Genomic DNA, 25,485 nt, shown 5'->3' on the forward strand with positions numbered 1-25,485 from the left:
AATGCAGCGTTAGCAAATATCTTTAATAAAATACCGAGATATTTTGTGATATGGTACAGTCTCAAAAAATTACTTTTCATGGTTGTGCCAACATTTGTGGATCTGCAAGGATTCACCATTGGAAAAAAATTTATTGTAAAGGAAGTAGCGGTATTGAAACAAGGAAACGTTCTCACGCATTACATTTTTACGAATTCCATGCCATGGAATGCATTGACAAAATCCGAAAGATCTTGCGTTTCTTGGTTGACTGCTTATCACCATGGATTCCAATGGGAAGATGGAATAGTTCAGTATCCGAAAGCGAAGCACCTGATTTCAACAGCTGTATATGATAAAAATGATGATGAAGCTATCGTATACGTTAAAGGCCATGAAAAACGAGAATGGTTGAAGAATATACTTGATGTCAATGTAAGAAATAATGTTATCATCGAGACCGTGGATGCTGATTACGAAGACATTGAATCTTTAAATAATTTGGATACAGCGAACACTATACGATGTGCAAAACATATTAAGAATTGTGCTATGCAGAATGTATTTAAATTATACAATTATTGGTTACAATGTCAAAAAGATGCTTTAAAATAAAAAATGTATAAACGTATTTATGGTTTATTTTTTTATCTTTCCCTGTAATACATAAATAATTCGTAGACGTTAGACGTTTGATAATAGTATGGTTGAACCGTCAACGTCAGTAGTACAATGTAGTAGTATGATCGTCAACCATACTATTATCAAACGTCTAACGTACTACACTCGAACGTCTGTAGTACAATGTAGTAGTATGATAGACGTACGATGTACAATAGACGTATGGTAGACGCATGGTCGATGTACGATAGACGTACGGTAGACGTACGACAGACGTATGGTAGACGTAGACGTAGACGTCTAATAGATGTTTGATATCGGTTCAATAGACGTATGAGGCACGTTCAATAGTGCGATCGTGTTATAAAAAAGTGTTTAATATGCAACGGTCACTTGGTGTAAGACACTGTCATACCTCTTGATAAAACGTATCTCTTGTGTTATCGAAAATTTAAGCTGCATGGTAAGATAAAAAATTGCTCCGTCAACCATACTATTATGAAACGTCTAACGTACTACACTCGAACGTCAGTAGTACAATGTAGTAGTATGATCGTCAACCATACTATTATCAAACGTCTAACGTACTACACTCGAACGTCTGTAGTACAATGTAGTAGTATGATAGACGTACGATGTACAATAGACGTATGGTAGACGTATGGTCGATGTACGATAGACGTACGGTAGACGTACGACAGACGTATGGTAGACGTAGACGTAAACGTCTAATAGATGTTTGATATCGGTTCAATAGACGTATGATGCACGTTCAATAGTGCGATCGTGTTATAAAAAAGTGTTTAATATGCAATGGTCACTTGGTGTAAGACACTGTCATACCTCTTGATAAAACGTATCTCTTGTGTTATCGAAAATTTAAGCTGCATGGTAAGATAAAAAATTGCTTAGAGGTGTTCTCATTTTAGAAATAAGAACGCGTGCGATTGAGAACATTGGCGTGCGAAGTATAAGATAAGCCGTGGGAGAGCATGAGCAAGCGTGAGAGGATAAAACGTATGGGGGAAGGAGGATGATGCATCGCCACACCGCATCGCAGCATCTGATGAGCGCAATATATGGGAGGGAGTGAGAAAGAAAACGCATGTGCGATTCCATCACCTATGCTATAATTAGCATCGCGAGGTGAGATCACCCCTTCTCCAAGACGGCGATTGAGAGCGTTGGCGTGCGAGCAAGAAGGTATACAGGAAGGAGTGAGAGCGCAGTGCTTACGCAATGTCATCTATGCTAACGCCGCGAGGTGGCATCACCCCCTCTCTTCAAGGCGTGGTTAGAATGACAAAATACATGCCGTGAAATGTTCCTCCCGCTCCCCCCACGTGACATCATCACGGTCAGTACGGCAAAGACGCGTGCCGTGAAATTCCCCCTGCCCCCGCACAAATCGAGGTGACAACGCCTTCCCTCTCCAAAACGCAGTTAGCACGGCAAAAAGAACATTGGCGTGCGAGCGAGTAGGCATGTGGCATCATCCCCTCCCTTTAAGGCATGGTTAGCATGACAAATACATGCCGTGAAATGTTCCTCCCGCTCCCCCCACGTGACATCATCATGGTCAGTACGGCAAAGACGCGTCGTGAAATTCCCCCCCTGCCCCCGCACCCCCCTCAGATCCCTGAGTTAGAATCCGCCTTACTATACTACAACCTTAAGTTATCGAGCACCTCCACCGCCGGAGCGACCATTATTTCCCGATCTATCTTATAGTCCTTCAAAAGAGGGGGGACGCGGAGAAAAATTAAATGATACTCTCGCGGCATTAGAGATATCAGCCTAGATGAAAGTGATTGAGCGTCGCGCGCGGGGAGGGGGAAGAAAGCCAAGGTTCGCAGTGACGCTGCCACCGCCGCGTCCGCGTCGACCACCGCCGTGGCAGGTCCTCCGACCACCACCCCGTCTACAAGTGGGCACCGTAGCAATCCCGGCAAATGCTGGAATTGCGATCAGACGGGCCACTTTGCGCGTGACTGCAATTCCGCTACGCGCACTCATTGCTATCGGTGCGGCAAGGCGGGAGTGACGTTGCGTACGTGCCCAGATTGTGCGGGAAACGCCTAAGGGAGTCGGAGAAGGGGGAAAACACGACTTCTGGCAATGCATCCCCCGATAATGTAGTGAGACCGGTACGCGCAGATTTCGTTTGTAATTCGTTTGGGGCGAGAGAATCATGCCTCTCCTTTATTCGTGTTAAGATATCGGGTAATGAGATTCGCGCTCTGTTGGATTCCGGGTCGAGTCGTACGTTTTTAGGTCCGGCCGCTATTGAATTAGTGCAGTCGTTGGCATATCGGTTTCGTCAGGCTAGGGACCACCGCGTGACGACTGCGACCAGCCAGACGACGCGGGTGCGGGGGGAGGTCGAGGTGCCTCTCGAAATTGAAAACCGCACGCGTACTTTGAGCGTGTACGCGTTGCGAGCGTTAGCGTTACCGTGTATATTAGGTATGGACTTTTGACAGCCTTCGGTGTTATGGTTAATTTTGCGGGAAGTACCTGGGGATTCGCGGATGATATCACGCGACAATATCCCCTGGAAATTGAGACCACGAGCTCGCTGTCGGCAGCGCTCGCGCAAGGAGGTACTGGGCCCGAGCAGGGGACGGGGGAAGACCCCACCGAGCGAAGAGGAAGCTTGTGAGATTCGACGCCTAACGAAGCTGCCGATATCGTGGTGCCCCCACCAAGAGAGGGGGGACGTCTACTGCTCGCGAACGCGCAACGCTGCAGGGCGGATTAAGGGAGCTGTCGGCTGAGGAGAGCGCGCGGTTATCGGAATTTTTAGCGACGGAGATATCGGACGTTCCCGCGAAACTCGGAGCGACGTCGCTAACGGAACACCGTATAGATGTCGGAGGGCACGCGCCTATTAAACAGCGTTATTACCCTGTGTCGCCAAGGGTATAGGAAGAGATCTATGCCGAGGTCGATTCAATGCTTGAGTCCGGTATTATCGAGCCCTCGAGTAGCGCGTGGTCGTAATGATCAAGACACCTATCGTAATGATCAAGAAACCGAACAACACGTATCGCTTTTGTTTAGACTTTCGCCGGTTAAACGAGGCGTCGAAAAAGGACGCGTAGCCCCTGCCGTACATGAATACGATTTTGGATAAACTTCGGCCAGCCGGTTACATTTCTACCATCGACCTTATCCAGGCTTACTTGCAGATCCCGTTAGAGAAAAGTAGTAAAGAGTACACCGCGTTTACGGTACCGGGCAAAGGACTCTTTCAATTTACGCGGATGCCGTATGGCCTAACGGGAGCGCCCGCAACGTTTCAAAAGCTTCTAGATCGTTTAATAGGTCCCGAGATGGAACCTCAAGCATTTGCGTACCTCGATGATATCGTTGTTGTGACACGGACTTTCGGGGATCATCTTACGTGGTTGGGCAAAGTATTTGCGCGTATTAGAGACGCGGGGCTCACGATCAACCCGGAGAAAAGTAAATTCTGTCGATCCCAAGTGAAATATCTTGGTTTTCTCGTGCAAAAGGAAGGGTTGACGGTCGATCCAGAGAAGACAGCCGCTATCGTGCAGTATCCTCCGCCGCGAAACGTTAGACAATTGCGTCGCTTCATAGCAATGGCGTCCTGGTATAGGCGATTTATACCGCAATGCGCGACGCGGATGGAACCGCTTACGAGTCTTCTGAAGAAGAATCGCTCTTGGGTGTGGGGGGAGACTCAAAAGCTTGCTTTTGAGTCAATTAAATTTTGTTTGACCACCCCACCCACGCTATCGTGTCTGGACTTTGATTTACCATTTTTACTGCAAACCGATGCAAGTTCCGTAGGGTTAGGCGCGGTGTTAGTGCAGAAAAATGGGGACGCGGAACATGTAATTGCCTACGCAAGACGCGCGTTATCGGAAGCAGAAAGAAAATATTCCACCACGGAGTTGGAATGTCTGGCTATCGTGTGGGCTGTCAAAAAGTTTCGTCCCTATCTAGAAGGATATCGGTTTACAATTATAACGGACCATAGTAGCCTCCGGTGGCTACACAATTTAAAAAACCCGACGGGTCGTCTAGCGCGGTGGGCACTCGAGCTCCTCGAATATGATTACATGATAAAGCATAGAAAAGGTGCAATGCACCACGTGCCGGATGCACTTTCAAGATTGTACGAAGGCGAAGAAACAGATTTTTGCGTTGCGGTCGTGACGAATGACGCGTAGTACAACTCGAAGGTCGAGGAGATAGCACGCCACCCGCGACGTCATTCAGAATGGCGAATGTTCAACGGCGAGATGTATTTTAGAAAGTCGCGCTTGATGGCGGAGGTCGTGGAGGATCGCGATAGGTGGAAACGTGTGTTGCCGCGAGAAGCGCGCCGTGCGGTAATTAGGGAGAATCACGATCCACCGCATGCCGGTCATTTGGGGGTCGAGAAGACCTATCAGCGTATCGCGACGAGATATCACTGGCCGCGCATACTAAGGGATATCGCGAATTACGTTAAACATTGCGGAGTGTGTCAGAGAGTAAAGGTGGAGCAAAACGTACAGACCGGATTGATGGGGCAGCGCGTGATAGGGTCGCCGTGGACGGTGGTTGCCGCGGACATTATGGGACCGTTGCCGACGAGTAAGTCCGGTCACGCATACTTACTCGTAATGCAGGACTTATTTACGAAGTGGATAGAGTGCTGTCCACTTCGTAAGGCTACCGGTCGACAGATTAGAGAGGCAATGAGGAGATGGTGATTTTCCATTGGGGCGCGCCGCGTGTATTGCTGACGGACAACGGAACGGAGTTCCTCAATAGAGACTTGCGCGTGATGTCGGAGCAGTATGGGATATATCATACGACGGTGCCACCTTATCACCCGCAGGCAAACCCGGTGGAGCGGGTAAATCGCGTCCTAAAGACGATGATCACTGCGTTTGTAGAGCGAGATTACCGCAAGTGGGACGCTCACATTAATGAGTTTCGATTTGCGTACAATTCCGCACACCACACGTCTCTACAACCTACCCCCGCCTTTCTTAATTACGGCCGAGAACCGCTACCGGCCGGTTTGCAGCGCGAGCAGGACGACGCCGGTGTCGAGATAGAGGAGGCGAACCCCATAGCGTGGCGCGAACATATGGGGAAGATGGGCGCGTTACGGGAGTGGGTCGCGGAAAACTTGGAAGCCGCGCAAGAGCGGCAATCTAAGTACTATAATCGGCACAGGCGCGAAGTCACATTTAACGTAGGCGAACAGGTACTCAAGAGGTACCACGTGTTATCGGCAGGCGCACAACATTTCTCAGCGAAACTGGCCAAAAAGTTCCATGGCCCGTTCATTATTCGAAGAATTCTCTCACCAGTAATCTACGAGTTGGCTGATCTAACGGGTGGGATAGTTGGCAAGGTCCACGTGAAAGACCTCAAGCAATACCATGAGCCTTTGGATGCCTAGGGGGATGGACGCGCAGGCGGATGCCGACTTCGAGTGGCGGTGGAACCATTTGTTTGAGTGGATCTCCCGCCATCACCCGAGATTTTGGGAGGACCTGGTCCGTTATGTGGAGGAGCGCAGGCGGCGTCCGACGCCGCGGGGTATCGTGGTGCGGCAGCTGCTGCCGCCACACGATATCGGGGTCCAGGTCGGGCCATAGCGGCTCGACGTGGGACTGCAGGTGGGCCCACGCCAGAGGAATATCGGCCTGCAAGCGGAACCGAGCCGGAGGGACGTCGGTATCAGCACCGACCCTTACTGGCGCAACGTCGGCCTACAAGTGCGTCTGTGCGGCTGCGGGGGAGTCGGCCCGACTGTCGGAGAGGTCCCGCGCCCGGCGCCGCGGAGTCCGGACCCCGGGCTGAGGAACGCCGAGGCGCGTCGAAGGGCGCCAAGTCCGGACAGGGAGAGATGCTGGAACTGCGGCTCCCTCGACCACTTTGCGTGGCGATGCCCGAGACCGCGGGGTCGCCGCTATTGCTTCCGGTGCGGACGTCCAGGGACCGGCGTCAACGAATGTCCCCGCTGCTGCGAGGAGTGGCTGGCCCAGGGCCCGATACGGCCGGACGGGAGCCACGACGGGCAGGAAGCGCCCCAGTATCGCGGAGGAGCCCAAGCAGAGGACTCCGTAGGATATCGGATGCTGACTCACCTTTTTGTTTTTTTTTTGTTTGGGGGAAAGCCAGTCCTATCCCTTCCTTTCTCTTGCCGCGGCTATCGGCCGCACGGACCCAAATGGATATCGTTTGTTTTTGTTTTTTTTGTCGATTGGTGAGGTATTCGCTAATAAACGCCTATTTTGTATATGTTACTGTCTTTGGTTTTGGTGTAAATGCCACCTGCTCCGTCTCCGTTCCTCCTATCCCATCCGATCGCCGACGCGAAAGCGCACAATAGACGTAGGTGCGCGTTAGAGGCGATCGTCCGGGACCGGAAACGGCGGGACCGCGAGATGAAAGAGCGAATAGCCAGTGGATGACCATGTCTCCCTGGCCGCGTCCTAACAATTACGATTTTTTTTTGGTATGGTCGTCGGGGCCATTTCATCGGTTGACAATTTCCTTTTTTTTTGTGAATAGGTAAAAATTTTTTTTTTGTTGTTGTGCCGTCTGATTTTTTTTTGGTGATATCGCAGCCGACAGACTGGACATTTCGGTCGCTCTGAGGCGCGTGGCTGCAGAGGGGCATCTGGACCGGTACGGTCCCGCTTGGCATGGGGGGGTTGTGACGTGGCAGTTTTAGCTGCCTCGCCACTCCGTCTTCCGCCTAAGCGTCGCGCCAGGAGGCGCGTATGACCGGGTCGGGCACTCTGCGAGAGAACGAAATCTCCGGCGGGACTGCGTTGCGTGTTATTTTATTTACTCATTCGCGGCTTATTACATGTAACCGCGGGCACCTCGACAAACGCCGCCGAAGGACCAGCAGCGGCGAGGGAGACGGACAGCGACAGGGAAAGGAAAGGGCGATCGTCCAGGGCCGGCGCACCGGAAAACGCCGACGGAGAGGAGGACGAGACAAGACGTGGCGACAGATAAGCGCCACGCAAAGGAGGCTCGCGAGTGGCACAGCTGATGGACAGGCTGGGGGACAGGCGGACGAACGGCCAGGACGAGGGCCGTCGAAGGCCGTCTGTCCATCGAGGAGGGTAGCGGCGAACAGTTGTCGCTGGGAAAATTCTGCTGCTGCTGTCGTCCGAGAGGACGACGAGAGCGACGAGGATGTCGGATGCCGACGGGGACCGCACGACACCTGCGGAGACCCGACACTGCGCTGCCGTGACGTCACGGCTAGATAAGGGCGGCCGCTAGGCGCAAGGATGTCGTGCACCCTGTGGGAGGGGTAGCGCTCATCGATCGCGCATCGAGCGCGATCCTCTCGGCTTTTTGCGTGCGACCCGTTCGACTGCGTGCGTGTGCTAAAAAGCGAGATATCGGTCGGCTATCGGTGTCCACTATCGGAAGGAGTGCCCGGCCTTGGCGAGCGTCGTCGGAGCGTGTAGAGGATCCACGAGGACTCTAGGGACCCGGAGGAGGACCGTGCTGGAGTCGAGATGACCCGTCTAACCACTGTGTAAAGCCACGAGCTGTCGATGTCGACCGGCTCGCGTTCTGGTGTGGAGCCATTAGGTTAGTGTGCGAGTGCGTCCGCCGCGTGGCGATTGAACGCACCTTGCTTCTTGGTGTTTGGCTGGCTCCCCACCTCAAGCCCGGGACCTCGTCGAGGCACCCAGCTGTCGGCTGCCGCGTGTGTTTGAGCCGTCCCGCCGTAGAAGCTCGCGAACGACCGGCTTCCCGGGAAGCCGCAAAGCCCTCGCGCACGTGCGTGAGTCGTGTTACGGCCGTGATCATACGGCCGCCCGAGATATCGGTGACTTGGTGTATCGCGCGTGTTCTATTAATAGCGTTTTCCATTGGGATGCACGGAGTGCGCACTAGAAACTCATCGAGTTCATGCGACACTGCCCGAGTTTACCAACAGTGCAAGTTTTTTGCACGCCCAATGAAACACTCGCGAGTTGAGAGTGCGCCATTGTGATTTGCAGCAAGTGCTAGAGAGATCAAGAAAAATGAATCAAGATTCAGAAAATATACTACCTCCAGTTTATTTTAGATTAAACAACAAAATGTTAGAGATGTCACTCCCAGAGATGTTCACCCAAAAAGGTGAAGAAGATCTTCATCATAAATTGTTGAGTAAGTATATATATATTTATATATATGCATTTGGCCAAGATCGCTTGTTAACCTATAATTATGAAAATAATTTGTTATAGCTCCTTTCCTAATTGAAAAAAATCTTTACTATACGAATAATGTACTACTAAACTACTATTACTATATATTTTTATTCGTGTGGATTATTATTTTCTTATCGTATGATGTTTTTCTACGAGTTTTTATTTATGAAATATTTTTACATTAATCTATCTGTATTTCAGATAATGATTTATATACCATTCAGTACATTAAATTGTTAATAAAAAATGGCTTGTTTGTACTGGATAACGAGTTAAAAGAAATATATCGACTACAAGAAGACAATTAATGTATAATGTATTTGTTATTGAAAAATTTGATATATTAATCTAAACCATTTTTTTATATTATATAATGTGTATAAATTTGACCGCAGAGAAACGTTAATATACAATGTCAATATTAATGAGAATCGCCAAGATATGGACAAAGAAAATGACACGATGGAGGAAAATGTACAATTAAATTCAATAGAAGGAAGTGGGAATCATCAGAAGTTTGCAGGTAAATACCAGTGGAGTATTGATTAGTGTAGACTTTTTGCTCTAACGATATATACCAATCAATGTTGCTCACTTTTCACATTTTTACTTTTTCAAAAATACACAATTAACCCCCAGAATAGCTGACTCGTAATTTCAAGACATTGTTTTTACGTCTTAAATCTTTATCTTAAAGTAACTCACAAATACTGTTTTGTGTATAGAGAGTTTTTAGTGTTTGCAAGAAACAGAACAGTAGACTTCAGACTGTATTATACGTTACTTCAAGATAGAATTTAAAACATAAAAACAATGTCTTAAAATTAACCATTCTGCTTAGGCAATCTTAGTTAATATTTAGCAGGATATTTATTAGCACTGCAATTAAAAGATTGAAAGTGCAATTGAAAGATACATTTTTTTAATACATTTATTATTTTACTTAATTTTAAAAATTTCAAAATACTCAACAAAACTATATATATATATATATATGCAAACATATAAAAGCAAACATATATGTACTATATATGCAAACATATAAAAGCAAACATATATGTACATATATATATATATATATATATATATATATATATGCATTTATTGTTCAGTAATTACTAATTATTTTTATTTTGTTTTTATCAAATAATTCTCATATAAGTTGCATCTTTTCTTGATGCCTTTTTTCTTTTGCTTTTTTTTGTTTAAACGGTTTTATTCTTTTCTCTTCATTACTCTGTATTTTCCATTTCTTATTAATTGCTAATACATTTCCTGTTAAATAATAAGCCAACACAATTTATTTCTTTGAAATTTAATGTTTACTTTTTACATATATGCTTACAATTATAGATTCGTGGAGTGAGTCAGCAACTGCATTTATGTTAGATAAGTACGCAGAGTGGCTGCCTCAAGTAGGCCCATTACAAAAATTAATGTGCGCTCAGCTGTCGAAAGATTTACAGAAATATTTAAATATATTTAAAACACCACTGCAAATAGAGAATCGTTATAAAACGGTTATAAAACGAAAAAAAAGCGGTCGAAAATAATCGCAAGTCGGGTAGTTCAAGAGAAGAAGTGCCCTTTGAAGATGAACTGAAAAAAATTGCCCAATGCGATGACAGCATAGAACCAGAGGTTCTACGAAGCGCTAGGTCAGTAAAGTACTTGAAGAAAAAACCTTTAGAAGAACTCACGTCACTTGAAATGGACTCAAGCCGTAACATAGAAAACATCGAAGATGTACCGCAGGAGCAACCTCTGAAAAAGAAATCAAAAGTACAGATGAGTAATGAAGAGAAAAGAATAGAACTTTTTAAACAAAAGGAAGAAGCAAAAGAGAGAAGGCATCAAGAAAAGATGCAACTTATAAGAGACTTATTTGGCAAAAAGCCAAATGAAAATGAAAATAATTAATAATGAGTATACAATAAATGCAAACATATACGTAGTTTTGAAATTTTGAAAACAGTAAAAATGAGAAAATGTTACTTTAATAAAATATATTTTTTATTTACTAATTTCTCAGGTTTAAATACAAGGAAAAGGTGATAATTTTGCGTTTTTGTATCTACTTATATTTCATTTTAAGAATCTAAATACTAATAGTACTGCCAAAGGATTAGTATAAGCTAAATGAGAAAGTTATAAAAAAAACAACCAAGTTCTTAGCTAAATAGTAAATTTTGTATTTTTATTATGAAACTTGGTTATATACAGTCTTTTTATTTTGGTTATATAAAGTATTATTTATTTTGGTTATATAGTTTCTTTTTTATTAATGCAGTATTATTAACATGTAATTTTAGTGTAAGACTTATGTATTAGCATTTTTTTTATATGAAATATTCTACTAAGGAAAATGTATCACGAAACGGATGTTATTATGAAACATATTTTATTGTGTTGTTATAAAATACAATATTTGATTGTGCATACATTTATTTATTGCAGCATTTCTTCCATTATTACATTTCTTTTAATTTCTCCTAACCTTTTTAGCAGAGCTTCTTGCTCTCCTCTACCTTCATTATAAACTTCAACTACATTGTTTTCTTCGTACATAGGAAAATCAAAGTCATCATTATTATTAATACACAGATTGTGTAACACGCAACAAGATATAATAAATTTAGAAATCTTATCTACATTCTGCATGTCTACTTCTGTTAATTGTCGAAATCGACCTTTTAGTAGCCCGAATGTATTTTCTATTAATACACGAGTCGCAGACAGCATTTTGTTGAATTTTCTTTCATCAGCAGAAAGATTTCCATAATCTTTGAATGGCGTAATAAGCCATTCTCTAATTGGGTACGCTCCGTCTCCTAGGATGTGATATTTTCCACCGTCACATATTCCTGGCAACTCGTCGTAAATATCAGACAATTTGAGGACACGCGCATCGTGAATTTTTGACGGAATTCCAGTAAACGTGTCTATGAATCTCTTTCGAGCATCGCATATACCCTGTAGTGTTATTGAAGGGATGTCAGATCTATTTACATATGTAGATTTTATTTTGTGAGCTGGCGTTCGTACTTTAATGAAAGTCCCATCAATGCAGCCAAGAACTTTTGGAAATCCAGCAATCTTTAATTTTATATATACATACATTAAATAACTCACTAGAAAACGTTTATAAAATGCAATGAAGTTAGCAGCCAATTGCAAAAGCACTATTTTTGACTAGTATAGAATTTTGTTTAATTTTTGGTATTTTTTAAGTACATTATTTACATTAAATAATTAATCATTAGAAATTGACGTTTATTAAATTATAATTAAAAATTACTTTTTTCTTGAATCGACTGCTATGAATCGGCTACTAGCTTTAGCTTCATTAAAATATATTAATCAGACATACATACTTGAAAGAATTCGTTTGCAGAATCTTCTTTAGCAGCAGAAAATTTAATGACGTTTTCAGCTATATCACACAAAAAATCCATCACTCTGTTACTTTGTCTAAAAATTGTAGTTGTGCACACTCCGAATCTTTGTGCAATGTCTCTTAAACATACTTTATTTCCTGCAAACCTATACAAAGTATTAATATTTTTTTAAATCATTTTTAATATATACATACATATAATATAAATCGCAGATAAATTAAAAACTATATATATGCAATATATATATGTACATGTAAAACTTACCACAAATAAGACAAAATGTGTGATCCAGCAGAGGACGGTTTAACACCTCCGTTGGTTTCATCACCAGAATAAAACGTCGAATTTTCGAAATTATTTATTAAAGTATATGCTGTTGCTCTCGAAACTCGAAAATGGGATTTAAACTACAACAAAAATAATTATCATTTCATAAGTATAATATAAGTATAAATAACAATATAAATATAAATGTAATAAATGTAACAAAAGAATAAATGAATAAAAGAATAACGTATACACATAATACATAATATATAATTTATAATAAATATAAATATAAATATAAACATAAATAAATAAATATAAATATAAATAAATAAATACATATATTTAAATAAAAATAACGAAATAAACTTACGTCGTGATCAGAATATTGATGCACTATCTGCAAAAATTTTTCATTTTAGGGATGATTTGCCTCGGATTTGGAAGAAAATACTCATCTTCATCACTGCTGGATGAAGATGAAAGAAAATCCAATATTATTTGAGCGGTTTGTTGATTTACAACGTCTCTGCCCTGTGAAGCCATGTTTTGCACTGAGCCGGCACGAGCTCGGAGAGCTCGTGTCGAGTTTTTGCACTTTCGTGCAAGAACTCGGCACTACATTTCCCAATGAAACAGGACGCATGATTTTAATGCACACTGAAATTCCCAATGAAACGCTCCGACCACAGCGAGTGCGCACTCAGTGCGCACTGATTCTCCCAATGAAAAACGCTATAATTTTGTAGTGCGGTTCCGGCGACTGCGTTGTCGTCGGCGCGAATCTTTTACTGTACGCACTTTTGTCTCAGAATTACGTGGCTCGCCTTAGCGGAGGCTCTGCGTTCGCGTTCTTGCCGCGCCGGTCAGAGCGCGCGTGATTGGCTGCCGCGCTTCGCGCGGGACCAGTCGTCGTGATCGGCGCGTGTAGCGTAATTATGGTCTGAGTTGAAATAATTCCCGCGTCCGGCTTATTAATTTCTTCTTGGTCAACACCTTATCTCTTTGTCTTTCTTTCTTACGTTAACCGCTATTTTTTTTGTTCTTATTTTATTGTATGCCGTCTTTATTATGCACTGCAATATATGTGTTCTCTATCTGTTATATCGGCCTGACTTTACTTAATTTCTCGCTTACCCGTCGTCTCCCGTAAGAGAGCCGCTTCGTCCCTGTCTCTGCTACCCCGCCCCTCTACTGGTTAGAGGAGCTAGCTGGCCGCGTGCGAGCGACGATTTCGCGTTTCGGCATGACGCATTCTCGCGTGTTGTGAATCCGTGTTTAGAGTGGAAAAGTGAACCCGGAGACGCGACCGGTATCATCGCGTCTGGCGCCCAATCTCGCGATTTGGTGCGAGCGTTTGGTGTTTCTCGGTTCGCTCGTCGCTCCCGCGCGTGTTTCGCGAGCTATTCCGTTGTTTGATCGCGTATTTCGCCGTTGCTCTCCGGCGTCAGGAAAAGTACGTGACAATATATATATATATATATATATATATATATATATATATATATATATATATATATATATATATATATCTACACACACACACATATATATATATATATATATATATACTGTGACGTGGCTGTTTTAGCTGCCTCGCCACTTTGCTCTCCGCCAAATCAAAGCGCGGAGAGGGCGCGTATGACCGGGCCGGGCACTGAGCGAGAGAGCGAAATCTCCGGCGGGACTGCGTAACGTTATTAATTTCCTTTATTTATTCGCGGCTTACTTTTTTATGAAAACTTGGGCGCCTCGACTAATGTCGCCGAAGGAGCAACAACGACGAGAGATGTTGACGACAAGAAAGAGAGCGAACGATCGTTCAGGGCCAGCGCACGGGAAAATGCCGACGGAGAGAAGGACAAGGCGAGACCTGGCAAAAAATAAGCGCATCGCAAGAGTCACGCGCGGCATCGAGAATGGACAGGTTAGAGCGGACGAACGGTCAGAGCAAGGGTCGTCGAATGCCGGCTGTCCACCCGAAATAATAGCGACGGAGGATCGTCGCCTCGGAAGGAAGCTGGTGTTGTCCGCGAGGACGGCGAGCGCGGCAAGGATATCGGATGCCGACGGGGACCACACCTGCGGAGACCCAACACTGCGCTGCCGTGACGTCACGGCTAGATAAGGGCGGCCGCTGATAGGCCGCGGCGCTAAGCGCAAGGCACCCTGTGGGAGGGGTAGCGCCCATCGATCGCGCATCGAGCGCGATCTTCTAGGCTTTTGCGTGCGACCCGGTGACGGAAGCGAGCGAGAGAGCTATCGTCCTGATATCGGCGAGTGGTTATAGGTGGTGCCCGGCCTGGCGATCTCTACCCGTGTGTCCCGGAGACGAGGAGGAGGACTGCGACGTTGTCGAGGTGACCCTCTAAACACTTTGTGAAGCCACGAGTTGCCGGTGCCGACTCGCTCGCGCTCTGAGGTGGAGCCATTAGGTTAGGTGTGCGTGTGCGTCCGCCGCATGGTGACTGAACGCACCTTTTTCGTGTTTGGCTGGTTCTCCTCTTCAAGCGTGAAACCTTGTCGAGGCACCCAGCTGTCGGTTGCCGCGTGTGCTTTCGCTGTCCCGCCGTAGAAACTCGCGGTCGACCGGCTCCCGAAAAGCCTCAAAGCCCTCGCGCACGAGCGCGAGTCGTGTTACGGCCGTGATCGCACGGCCGCCCGAGCTATCGGTGCATTGTCGTCACGCGCGCATTGGAAGAATTTTGTAATTCTGTTTCGATGATTGCGTTTTCGTCGGCGCGAACCTTTTTACCATACATACTTTGTCTTTACATTACTTGATTCGTTTTAGCGAGAGTTCGGCTATCGCGTTCTCGCCACGCCGCTCAAAACGCGCGTAACTGGCTGTCGTGTTTTGCGCGAGACTGGTCGCCGCGGTCGGCGCGTTTAGCGTAATTGTTGTATGAGTTAAGATAATTCCCGCGTCCTGCTCATTATTCTTTTTGGCCAACTCCTTATTTCTTTTGTTTTTTTTTCTTTACGTTGGCTTATAATTTTTCCTTATTCTGGTGAATGCCGTCTCTATTATGCACTATAATACATGTGATCTCTACCTGTTACATGGGCCTAGCTTCGCTTAAATTCTCGCCTACCCGTCTCCTCCTGTAAGAGAGCCGCTTCGTCCGTCTCCGCTTTCCCGCCCCTCTACCGGTTAGAGGAGCTAGCTGGCCGCGTGCGAGCGATGATTTCGCCCTTTGGTATGACGAGCTATCGCGTGGTGTAAATCCGCGTTTGGCGTTAGAGAGTGTACCCGGCGACGCAATCGATATAATCGCGTCTGGCGCCCAATTTCGTGATTTGGTGTGCACGCAGTCATCGGTACTTTCGTCGCTCTTGCGCGCACTTCGTGTATAGTCTCCGCTATCTAGTTTGATCGCGTATTTTGCCGTTGCTCTCCGGTATCAAATAAAATACGTGACAATATATATATATATATATATTGTGACGTGGCAGTTTTATCTGCCTCGCCACTTCGTCCTTCGCCTAAGCGTAGCGCGAGGAGGCGCGTACGATCGGGCCGGGCACTCAGCGAGAGAGCGGAATCTCCGGCGGGACTGCGGAGCGTATTATTTTATTTACTCATTCGCGGTTTATTTCATGTAACCGCGGGCACCTCGACAAACGTCGCTTAAGGAGCAGCAGCGGCGAGGGAGACGGAAAAAGCGACAGGAAAAAGAGAGGGCGATCGTCCAGAGCCGGCGCACAGGAAGCCGCCGACGGAGAGACGGACGAGACAAGACGTGGCGACAGATAAGCGCCACGTAAAGGAGGCTCGCGAGTGGCACAGCTGATGGACAGGCTGGGGCGGACGAACGGCCGGGACGAGGGCCGTCGAATGCCGGCTGTCCATCGAGGAGGGTAGCGGCGAAGAGTCGTCGCTGGGAAAATTCTGCTGCTGTCGTCCACAAGGACAACGAGAACGACGAGGATGTCGGATGCCGACGGGGACCGCACGACACCTGCGGAGACCCGACACTGCGCTGCTGTGACGTCACGGTTAGATAAGGGCGGCCGCTGATAGGCCGCACCGCTAGGCGCAAGGATATTGCGCACCCTGTGGGAGGGGTAGCGCTCATCGATCGCGCATCGAACGCGATCCTCTCAGCTTTTGCGTGCGACTCGGCGTTCGGCGTAGACGGTGCTATCGGAAGCGAGAGCGTGGGATATCGTCCTGAGTTACCAGGAGGCGGCTATCGGGTGTCCGGCCTAGCGATCTCTGCCCGGGGTCCTGCAGACGAAGAAGAGGACCGTGCAGAGAGTCGAGGTGACCCGTCTAATCGCTGTGTGAGGCCACGAGCTGTCGGTGTCGACCGGCTCGCGTCCTGGGGTGGAGCCTTTAGGTTAGTGTGCGAGTGCGTCCGCCGCGTGGCGATTGAACGCACCTTGCTTCTCGGTGTTTGGCGGGCTCTCCACCTCAAGCACGAGACCTCGTCGAGGCACCCAGCTGTCGGCTGCCGCGTGTGTTTTGACGGTCCCGCCGTAGAAGTTCGCGGACGACCGGCTTCCCGGGAAGCCGCAAAGCCCTCGTGCACGTGCGCGAGTCGTGTTACGGCCGTGATCGCACGGCCGCCCGGGCTATCGGTGCGTTGTTGCAGCGTGCGTGTTATATTAATTTTGCAGTGCGGTTCCGGCGGCTGCGTTGTCGCCGGCGCGAACCTTTTACTGTACGCACTTTTGTCTCAGAATTACGTGGCTCGCCGTAGCGGAGGCTCTGCGTTCGCGTTCTTGCCGCGCCGATCAGAGCGCGCGTGATTGGCTGCCGCGCTTCGCGCGGGACCAGTCGTCGTGATCGGCGCGTGTAGCGTAATTATGGTCTGAGTTGAAATAATTCCCGCGTCCGGCTTATTAATTTCTTCTTGGTCAACACCTTATCTCTTTGTCTTTCTTTCTTACGTTAACCGCTATTCTTTTTTGTTCTTATTTTATTGTATGCTGTCTCTATTATGCACTGCAATATATGTGTTCTCTATCTGTTATATCGGCCTGACTTTACTTAATTTCTCGCTTACCCGTCGTCTCCCGTAAGAGAGCCGCTTCGTCCCTGTCTCTGCTACCCCGCCCCGGTTAGAGGAGCTAGCTGGCCGCGTGCGAGCGACGATTTCGCGTTTCGGCATGACGCATTCTCGCGTGTTGTGAATCCGTGTTTAGAGTGGAAAAGTGAACCCGGAGACGCGACCGGTATCATCGCGTCTGGCGCCCAATCTCGCGATTTGGTGCGAGCGTTTGGTGTTTCTCGGTTCGCTCGTCGCTCCCGCGCGTGTTTCGCGAGTTATTCTGTTGTTTGATCGCGTATTTCGCCGTTGCTCTCCGGCGTCAGGAAAAGTACGTGACAATATATATATATATATATGTATATACAATGCACTTACACACGCGCGCGCGCACACACACACGCACGCACACGCATGCACACGCGCGCACACACACACACACGCACACGCACACGCACACGCACACGCACACGTACCGCACACACTCACACACACACGCGCACACACACACATATATATACATATATATATATATATATATATATATATATATATATATATATATATATATATATACAATTCTGTACAATCAATATATTAAATAAAAATTTATTTATATGTCGACAATGTCGGCGCGCGCGAATAACCCATTGCCAATTCGATATCAAAATCACATTTATTTTTATCATCGAAATAATAGAAAGTAAAAGAATTATAATGCTTGTAGTGGAATATACAGAGCTCTGAAATCATATAGCTATGTATAATTAATTTTCCCGAAATACTGTCTCAAAATTATACATACAATTATCATTATTTTATATAACGTTAATATGTTTATATCTATTTTTGAAAAAACTTCTACATGATTGCAAATTATATTTTTTGTGCAAGATTTCGTCATATAATAAATGACCTATATTTTTCTATTAATTTTTATATATGAATAATTTTACATATATTAAATGAGACGTATGTATAACAAATAATTTTTTTATAGAATTATATATAAACTTGGAAAAATTTAACAATCATGTATCACGCGTGTTGCAACGCGGATCTAGAGATCGAGATCGGAATTCGTGTCTAAAGATGTAGAGGAAAGAAGACAGATGAGCTCCCCATTTGTCGCTGCTCGGCGCAGGCCGATGAGCCGGGAGAGAGCGCTGTTACGACAAGCGAGCGAGCCTCTGCACTGTTCTGCCTAGGATTACGCGGAATTTGTTTGCTAAGTCCCGATTCTCGATTCCCGATTTACTATCGGTACTGAGTATATATAAGTATAGGTACTAGATCCTTTAGTATAAATACTGAATATCTATAGATCCTCACTACTAATATCGGATATCGGAAAAATTGAAACGCTAATTGTAAGTGAACATCAAGTGACCACGTGAAAAGCGGAAAGCTAATCTGCGGAAGCCTGCGGAAGAACGAGAGGGCATGCCGAGACGTAAGTACAAATAATTTGTTTATTGTGTACGTGTGTATGTGTGGGTGTGTGTGTGTGTGGGTCCCAATGAGAACGTTTATAAATTGTGATCAAAGTTCTCAAATTGTGCAAGCTGTCAAATGCCACACACAAGAATGTTTGTCGTATATGTATGTGCTGATGTGAAGATGATGCGAGCACACACATACATGGCATGCATGCTTGTGTACGGCATGCGACAGGATCCGCAATCTAGGATGTATACCTTGTGTCGAAACACACATACACGCCAGTGAGAAATGATAACGAAATCGGCGTGCGTGCGTGTATGTGTGTATTTCTATACAAATTATACATAGGAATCAGGCATACCTTGTTACCCTGTACAGAAACACACACATACATGCACGCACGCACGTCGGTTTCGTTATCATTTTGTAAGAAATTGCGAACGCAGCAAAGCGAATGGCAGCCATCCGATGGCGCCAGCTGATCCGCGATCAGAAATGCGAGTTGTCATGCTCCAAAATCGTGACCCCGCATGTCACGCAAAATGTTAGAATAAGAGCCAATAGGAAATCTCCACGAGAGCACCGTTTGCTCCGAAACCGTTCGAAAGGGAGATCTCGTGGACTCTGCTATGAGCAAGCTTGCAAACCGGTCGAGGTTCAGGCTGGAGTCGCGTCGTGCCGATTGTCAAGTATTAACCGTGTGGAGTCAAGTACCGAACATTGTACAAAGTGCCGAAATATTAAAGTGTTGTCGCTCTTTGTGTCGTCTTATTTGTCCTGCTCCGTCGCTCAAGTCATTTCAGCGCTATTCTAGAAACCGGGCCCGCCATCATATGCAGCAGAACACGTGGCAGCTGAGTGGAGCTTATGCCGGCCGGTGAGAAAATCGGAGCAAGACAGTAAGTGATTGTCGTGTTGTTGTCGAAAGTCCGTCGAGGCAGTCGCGGTGCCGATCCTGACATATGGGAAAATTTAGACTGTCGTGTCGTCGTAGAAAATATATCAGAAATGTAACTATTTCAATTTCTTACTGGGATGTGTGTGTGTGTGTGTGTGTGTGTGTTTTTGTTTCTACACAAGGTAACATTTGAATCAGGTATCCTAGATTGCGAATCCTGTCGAATGCTACACGCAATCCAGCGAGACTAGCGACAGTGTTGCGCGCGCCGCGGCTACTTGCCCAGACATTGGTCGCTTGAAATACGAAATGAAATTGTCTGTGGCGCGATCTCCTACAGCCAATAATTTTATTTCATATCTCAAGCGACCAATGTCTGGACAGTAGCCACAGCGCGCGCAATTCTAGCCTCATTGATTGCGTGTGGTATTCGACAGGATCCGCAAAACATGAAATCCTTGAACCAAATTCACAGATGTTTCTTATCTGTATTTATTCATTTATTTTCAGCAAAGAGCATAGATAAGACAACGGCGCTAATAGTGAAATCATCGCCGACGCGGACGTTGATGCTGCCGACGCGGACGTCGATGCCGCCGACGTCGCTGCCGATGCCGTCGATGTCACAGACGCTGCTGCCAACGTCGCCAATATCCCCGACGCCGCCACCGTCGCCAATGTCTCCATCTCCGTCGCAACAATCAAATGATCTAAATACTTTGTCAAAAGTAAGTATTTATATTTCTGTTGTGTGTGTGTGTGTGTGTGTGTGCGTACGTGCGTGCGTGCGTGCGTGTGTGTATCAGTATTGAGCGTCAATGAAATGTTAAATCAATTAATTAATTAAATATTTAATTGTAGTGTTTCAATTACAATTAAACTATCAAAAGGACAATTAACAATTAATTAATTGTCAATCGCAATTAAAAATAAAATTTGGTAAAACTTCGGAAGAGCTACAACAGCTGCAATCATGTTGATCTTGATATATGTTATAAAGTCAAGGATACTGAACAACTTTTCCTTATAAAATAATTGGCGCTCGCGTACAGCTTTCGAGATATCTTTAGAGAAAGAAAACACAGTTTTTCTTAATTATTTCAGAAAATATACATTTTACGAAAAAACGTGTCAAATAAAAAATAAAGCTTACAAAAAACTCTACAAAAAAGGTCATATACATATTTTATCTAACTCCAATACTTCAGTCGTTATAATGGGAAAATGTTTTAAAATGAGATTTTTGTCCACATATTTATTAAATTATCGCACCTACAAGTAAATGCTTAAAAGGGGGGAGGGGCGAAGCCCCTCCCCCCTTTTAAGCATGTACTTTTAAGTGTGATAATTTAATAAATATATTCATTTTTAATATTATAAATATACTCTCCTTGGGGACGGGAACCTCGATGGCGGGGTGGGTGTCTTATTTCTATTGTAACGGCTAATATATATATATATATATATATATATATATATATATATATATTCACCCGTCTTCGCCTGTAAGTGCCGCTGGTCGCCGCTAGGTGGTGACCAACTCATAAGTAAAATATGATCTTTTTGATATATATATCGGAACGAGTACGATGACCAGTAACGAGCGCAACTTGCATATAAGCAAAACATTCTTTCTGTTTAGCTATTATTCTGTTGAATTCTCTTCTATATCTTTATTTGAAGATAATGTCTACTACTCATAGCGAGTTTCTACATAAGGCATACGACGAAAAATGGTGCATACAATTGTTAATTTCATATAATATATTTAAAGAAAAAATGGAATGTCCGACATGTGGTACAAATATAAATTTGAATGTCGACACATTAGCATTTCGTTGTGGAAAGAGAAGCACTGTAATGGTTATTAAAAAGAAAAGAAAATCAGTAACGTGTGGTTTCTTTCAATCAGTAAAATTGAATACATGGTCCACTTTGTGCGTTTACCAATTTCAACAGCTTTAAAATTTATTGCACATTTTTTATGGATTCCTGTTCCAAGATACAATTATATCTGCGAAGATCTTGGTCTGTCAGCAGAAACGATTGTTAACTGGAGTAGTTACTGTAGAGAATTGTGCGTGTATTGGACAGAATATAATTCTCAAAAATTAGGTGGGCCCGGTGTAATCGTCGAAATAAACGAAGCAAAATTTGGGAAACGTAAATATAACCGTGGACGTCTAATTACTGGAAAATGGGTTTTCGGAGGCTATGAACGAGACACAAAAAAAATTTTTCTTGTGCCTGTTGAAGACCGCACTGCCGATACACTACCCTGATAGCCATGCATGTTTTGCAAAATCAGGCAACTTAATGCTGAGCATGAATTTTCGACTAGTTGCTGTGTATTTGCTGAAAACGTAACGCATAGTCCTACATATTCAACAACATGAGAGCAGATTTGAGACATTTTATGTCAGCAGATTCAAAGCAAACGGAGAGCAACTGTTGTTTATTCTGTTGCCAACAAAATGACTTCTATTCGTGGAAAACATTTTGCTTTATCAATCATTTTCAACAACATAAGAGCAACGTGACGATAATAAAAAAAGATAATGATGCTGTGCTTTTGTCGTGTATTTGTTAAAAACATTAAATATGTTAATTATTGTCTTGTAGCCAAATAAAATGTCGAAAATGATTTATGTGTGTGTGCGCGCGTGTGAGTATGTGATTGTGTGTTTGCGCGAGCGTGTGTAATGTAATAAATAAACAGGAGTAAATTAATTATTTACTTGGCTATCAGATCGAATTGAAATGGATTTAACAACTGAGTGCTGGCGTTACCGCTAGGCGGCTACGCCGCGGGAGATTTTCTCGTGAGTCGAGTGCGGCCACAGGCGTTATATCTAAGTGCCACCGCGGCGGACACCCCAGCTCATACTTCCGTAAGCTTTCAGGACTTGCTTGTTGTAAGCTCAAGACAAATACTCGCTCTCATTCTTTTCAAACGTGACGTGTGTATGGAACATTGGTCCACATAAAATTTTATATTTTTATATGTAAATAACAATTTGTATTGTTATTTAATCTTGTACATAAATTAAATATTTAATTTAAATATAATTCTTTTTAACAAAGAGGATACAAGAAATACTTTTTTGTAAACTAAACATTTATTAGGTTTACATTAATCTATTCTATTTTAATAAATCTATCTGGATTCCGATCTTATTTTCAATCGGTCTTAATACCGTATTTTTGGTGTAGAAATCTCAATCGATTCGGACTACTTTTTTTTAATCGGTTTTATCGCACATTTTTGGCAGAGTGGTGACAATTCAGCAAAAAGAAGAATTAACTTATTTATTTTTTATATATTTGAAAAAAAAGTACAAAACATATATTTAACCGTTTTCGACATGTTGAATTTTTGCTAAAATTTATGACTTAGCACATGTTGTTGGCAACTTGTTCTTATGTTGCTCTTTATGTATGGCGATAAACCGTTGACAGCAAATACGCAGCATATTGGCAGCAAAACGTGCTGAATTCATATGATGTCAAACCAAAGGCAAATGAGACACACACCTTGTTCTAAATTTGTTGAAAACTAATGCCCTTTGTTTTCGGCAACATTACAGCAACAACACAGACAGGAGGCTATCAGGGTATTAAGCTGTATTAAAGAATGGATCCTTCCTGGTACGACAATTATGTCAGACAAATGGAAAGCATATAATTGTTTATCGTCAGAAAATTATAAGCATTTGTCTGTAAATCATTCCATTAATTTTGTAGATCCAGATACAGGTGCACACACGCAAGCTATCGAACGTACCTGGCGAAAAGTGCGTAGCAATATTTCGAAATATGGCACGAAAGAACCACACTTGATTTCCTATCTTGCGGAATACCTTTTTAAACGTGCATATTCATGTCGTGAACGTATTCACGCATTCTTTCAATTAATGAAAGAATTTCAAGAACACATGATTGCTGATAATTTTGTCGATGAAAGTTTAATCAATATTGATACTTCAATCGACGATTAAGCAATATGATTTCACACACACATACACACACACACGTGGTGGTTTGGAGTCACAAAATACTGCGAAAATGACGAGTCGCAGGGTTCATGCACGTGTAATAATTACACATGCACTCACACATATTTAAAAGTATGATTACGCGTATACCGTTGGTATTACGAAAATTATGCATAGAAGCTTTATTGTAAACAATTTAAGGAGCTTCATTTTTTATTTGACACTTTTTTCTAGGAAATCAATATTTTTCGAGATATATGCAAAAGAATAAAAAAAAACCTTTCTTTTTGTATTTTCAAGATGAAATATGGCCGACCGCCAAATTAAAATACGAAATTCGTTTTCAGGAGTCAAAAATACATAAGAAAAATGTGAGTTCATTTAATTTTTAGCTGCTGTAGCTCTTCCGAAGTTTTACCTAAAATTTTAATTCTTAATTGTCAAAACAACTTATACATTGTGTGTGCCCAATACTGGTGTGTGTACCGAGAAAAAAATTATTAAATTTAAATATTTATTTAAATAGTATTAATGAAATATTTATTAAATATAAATTATATTTTATGTTTCAGAAAATGAAGGCATTAAAAAGAAGTTTACAAAAACTAAACAAAAAAGAAAAGCAACAGAGATACGTTAAAAGACCGGTACTATTCATCGTTGGCTATATACACTAGTGCGTACTTCCCACCACCACCGCCGCTAACATATGCACCATCATTACCACCGCCGCCGCCAACATACGCACCATCGCCATCATGTGCACCACCGTTGCCAGCATATTACCAACCACCACCATCGCCGCCACCATCGTACTATACGGTATATGTGCCTGCAGCAGCAGGGTATTACCGGTATTAAAAAAAGGTAGCACTGCCATCCAGTTAGATACTTCTTGTCATCTTTTCCCACTAAACATTTTGGTCATAATATTGCAGAAATACCATGCTAACATCTCGGCAATAACTAATGTCCCTCTTCTAAAATGTTTCAGCAGAATGTTTTCTTTGTAACGTAATCAACGTACAGAACGTAGCAATTACGTTCTTGTGCGTTGTAATAACGTTACAAAGAAAACATTTTGCTGAAACATTTTAGAAGAAGGATGTTAGCTGTTGTCGAGATGTTAGCATGACATTTCTGTTACACAATGACCAAAATGTTTAGTGGGTTCTTTAACAAGTTCTTCAAAAATCATTAAAAATGAGTATTTTTTTTATGAGTAGAAGGTTATTTTTTGTTACTGTTTGTCAAAAGTAGATACTTTTTTTTAAATAAAATAACTGAATAGCAATGTTGTAAATGCATTTTTTAAATTGTTAACGCACATACTTATATACATTTTATATTATCTTATTTTGCTTCAAAAACTTTGTATTGTGAAAATTATTTTAAAAATAATAATTAACATACCAGATAGCACAAAGAATTAAAAAAAATTTTAAAAAGAATTTAGTTAAATGCAAAAAAATCCAAATACTGATTTTTTTCTTGTTTAAAAAAAGAATTCTTTTTACATTTTTAAATAATAATCTCAATATTGGTGACATAAACCTGAATTCTTTAAAAAATTTTTTTCAATTCTCTGTGCTATCTGGTATGTTAATTATTATTTTCAAAATAAACACATTGATCCAATTCCGTCTATAATCAATAATGTAGCAGAAATGTCATGAAATTCCT

The 25,485-nt window shown here is 43.5% G+C and overlaps 1 protein-coding gene and 1 pseudogene across 1 annotated transcript; one reads left to right on the plus strand and one right to left on the minus strand.

Moving 5' to 3' along the window:
- The first annotated feature begins 5,323 nt into the window (after positions 1 to 5,323).
- On the plus strand, positions 5,324 to 6,031 carry LOC120357393. The gene has a single exon (XM_039447575.1). The coding sequence runs from the start codon at positions 5,324 to 5,326 to the stop codon at positions 6,029 to 6,031; it is 708 nt and encodes a 235-aa protein (XP_039303509.1).
- Positions 6,032 to 11,255: 5,224 nt separating this feature from the next.
- Positions 11,256 to 13,018, minus strand: LOC113005687 (annotated as a pseudogene).
- Positions 13,019 to 25,485: the final 12,467 nt, after the last annotated feature.

The sequence above is a fragment of the Solenopsis invicta genome, chromosome 3, assembly GCF_016802725.1.
Source record: "Solenopsis invicta isolate M01_SB chromosome 3, UNIL_Sinv_3.0, whole genome shotgun sequence".
NCBI lineage: Eukaryota > Metazoa > Arthropoda > Insecta > Hymenoptera > Formicidae > Solenopsis > Solenopsis invicta.

Coding starts and splice junctions, on each gene's coding strand:
- LOC120357393 (XM_039447575.1), top strand. CDS start 5,324: ATGGTGATTTTCCATTGGGGCGCGCCGCGTGTATTGCTGACGGACAAC.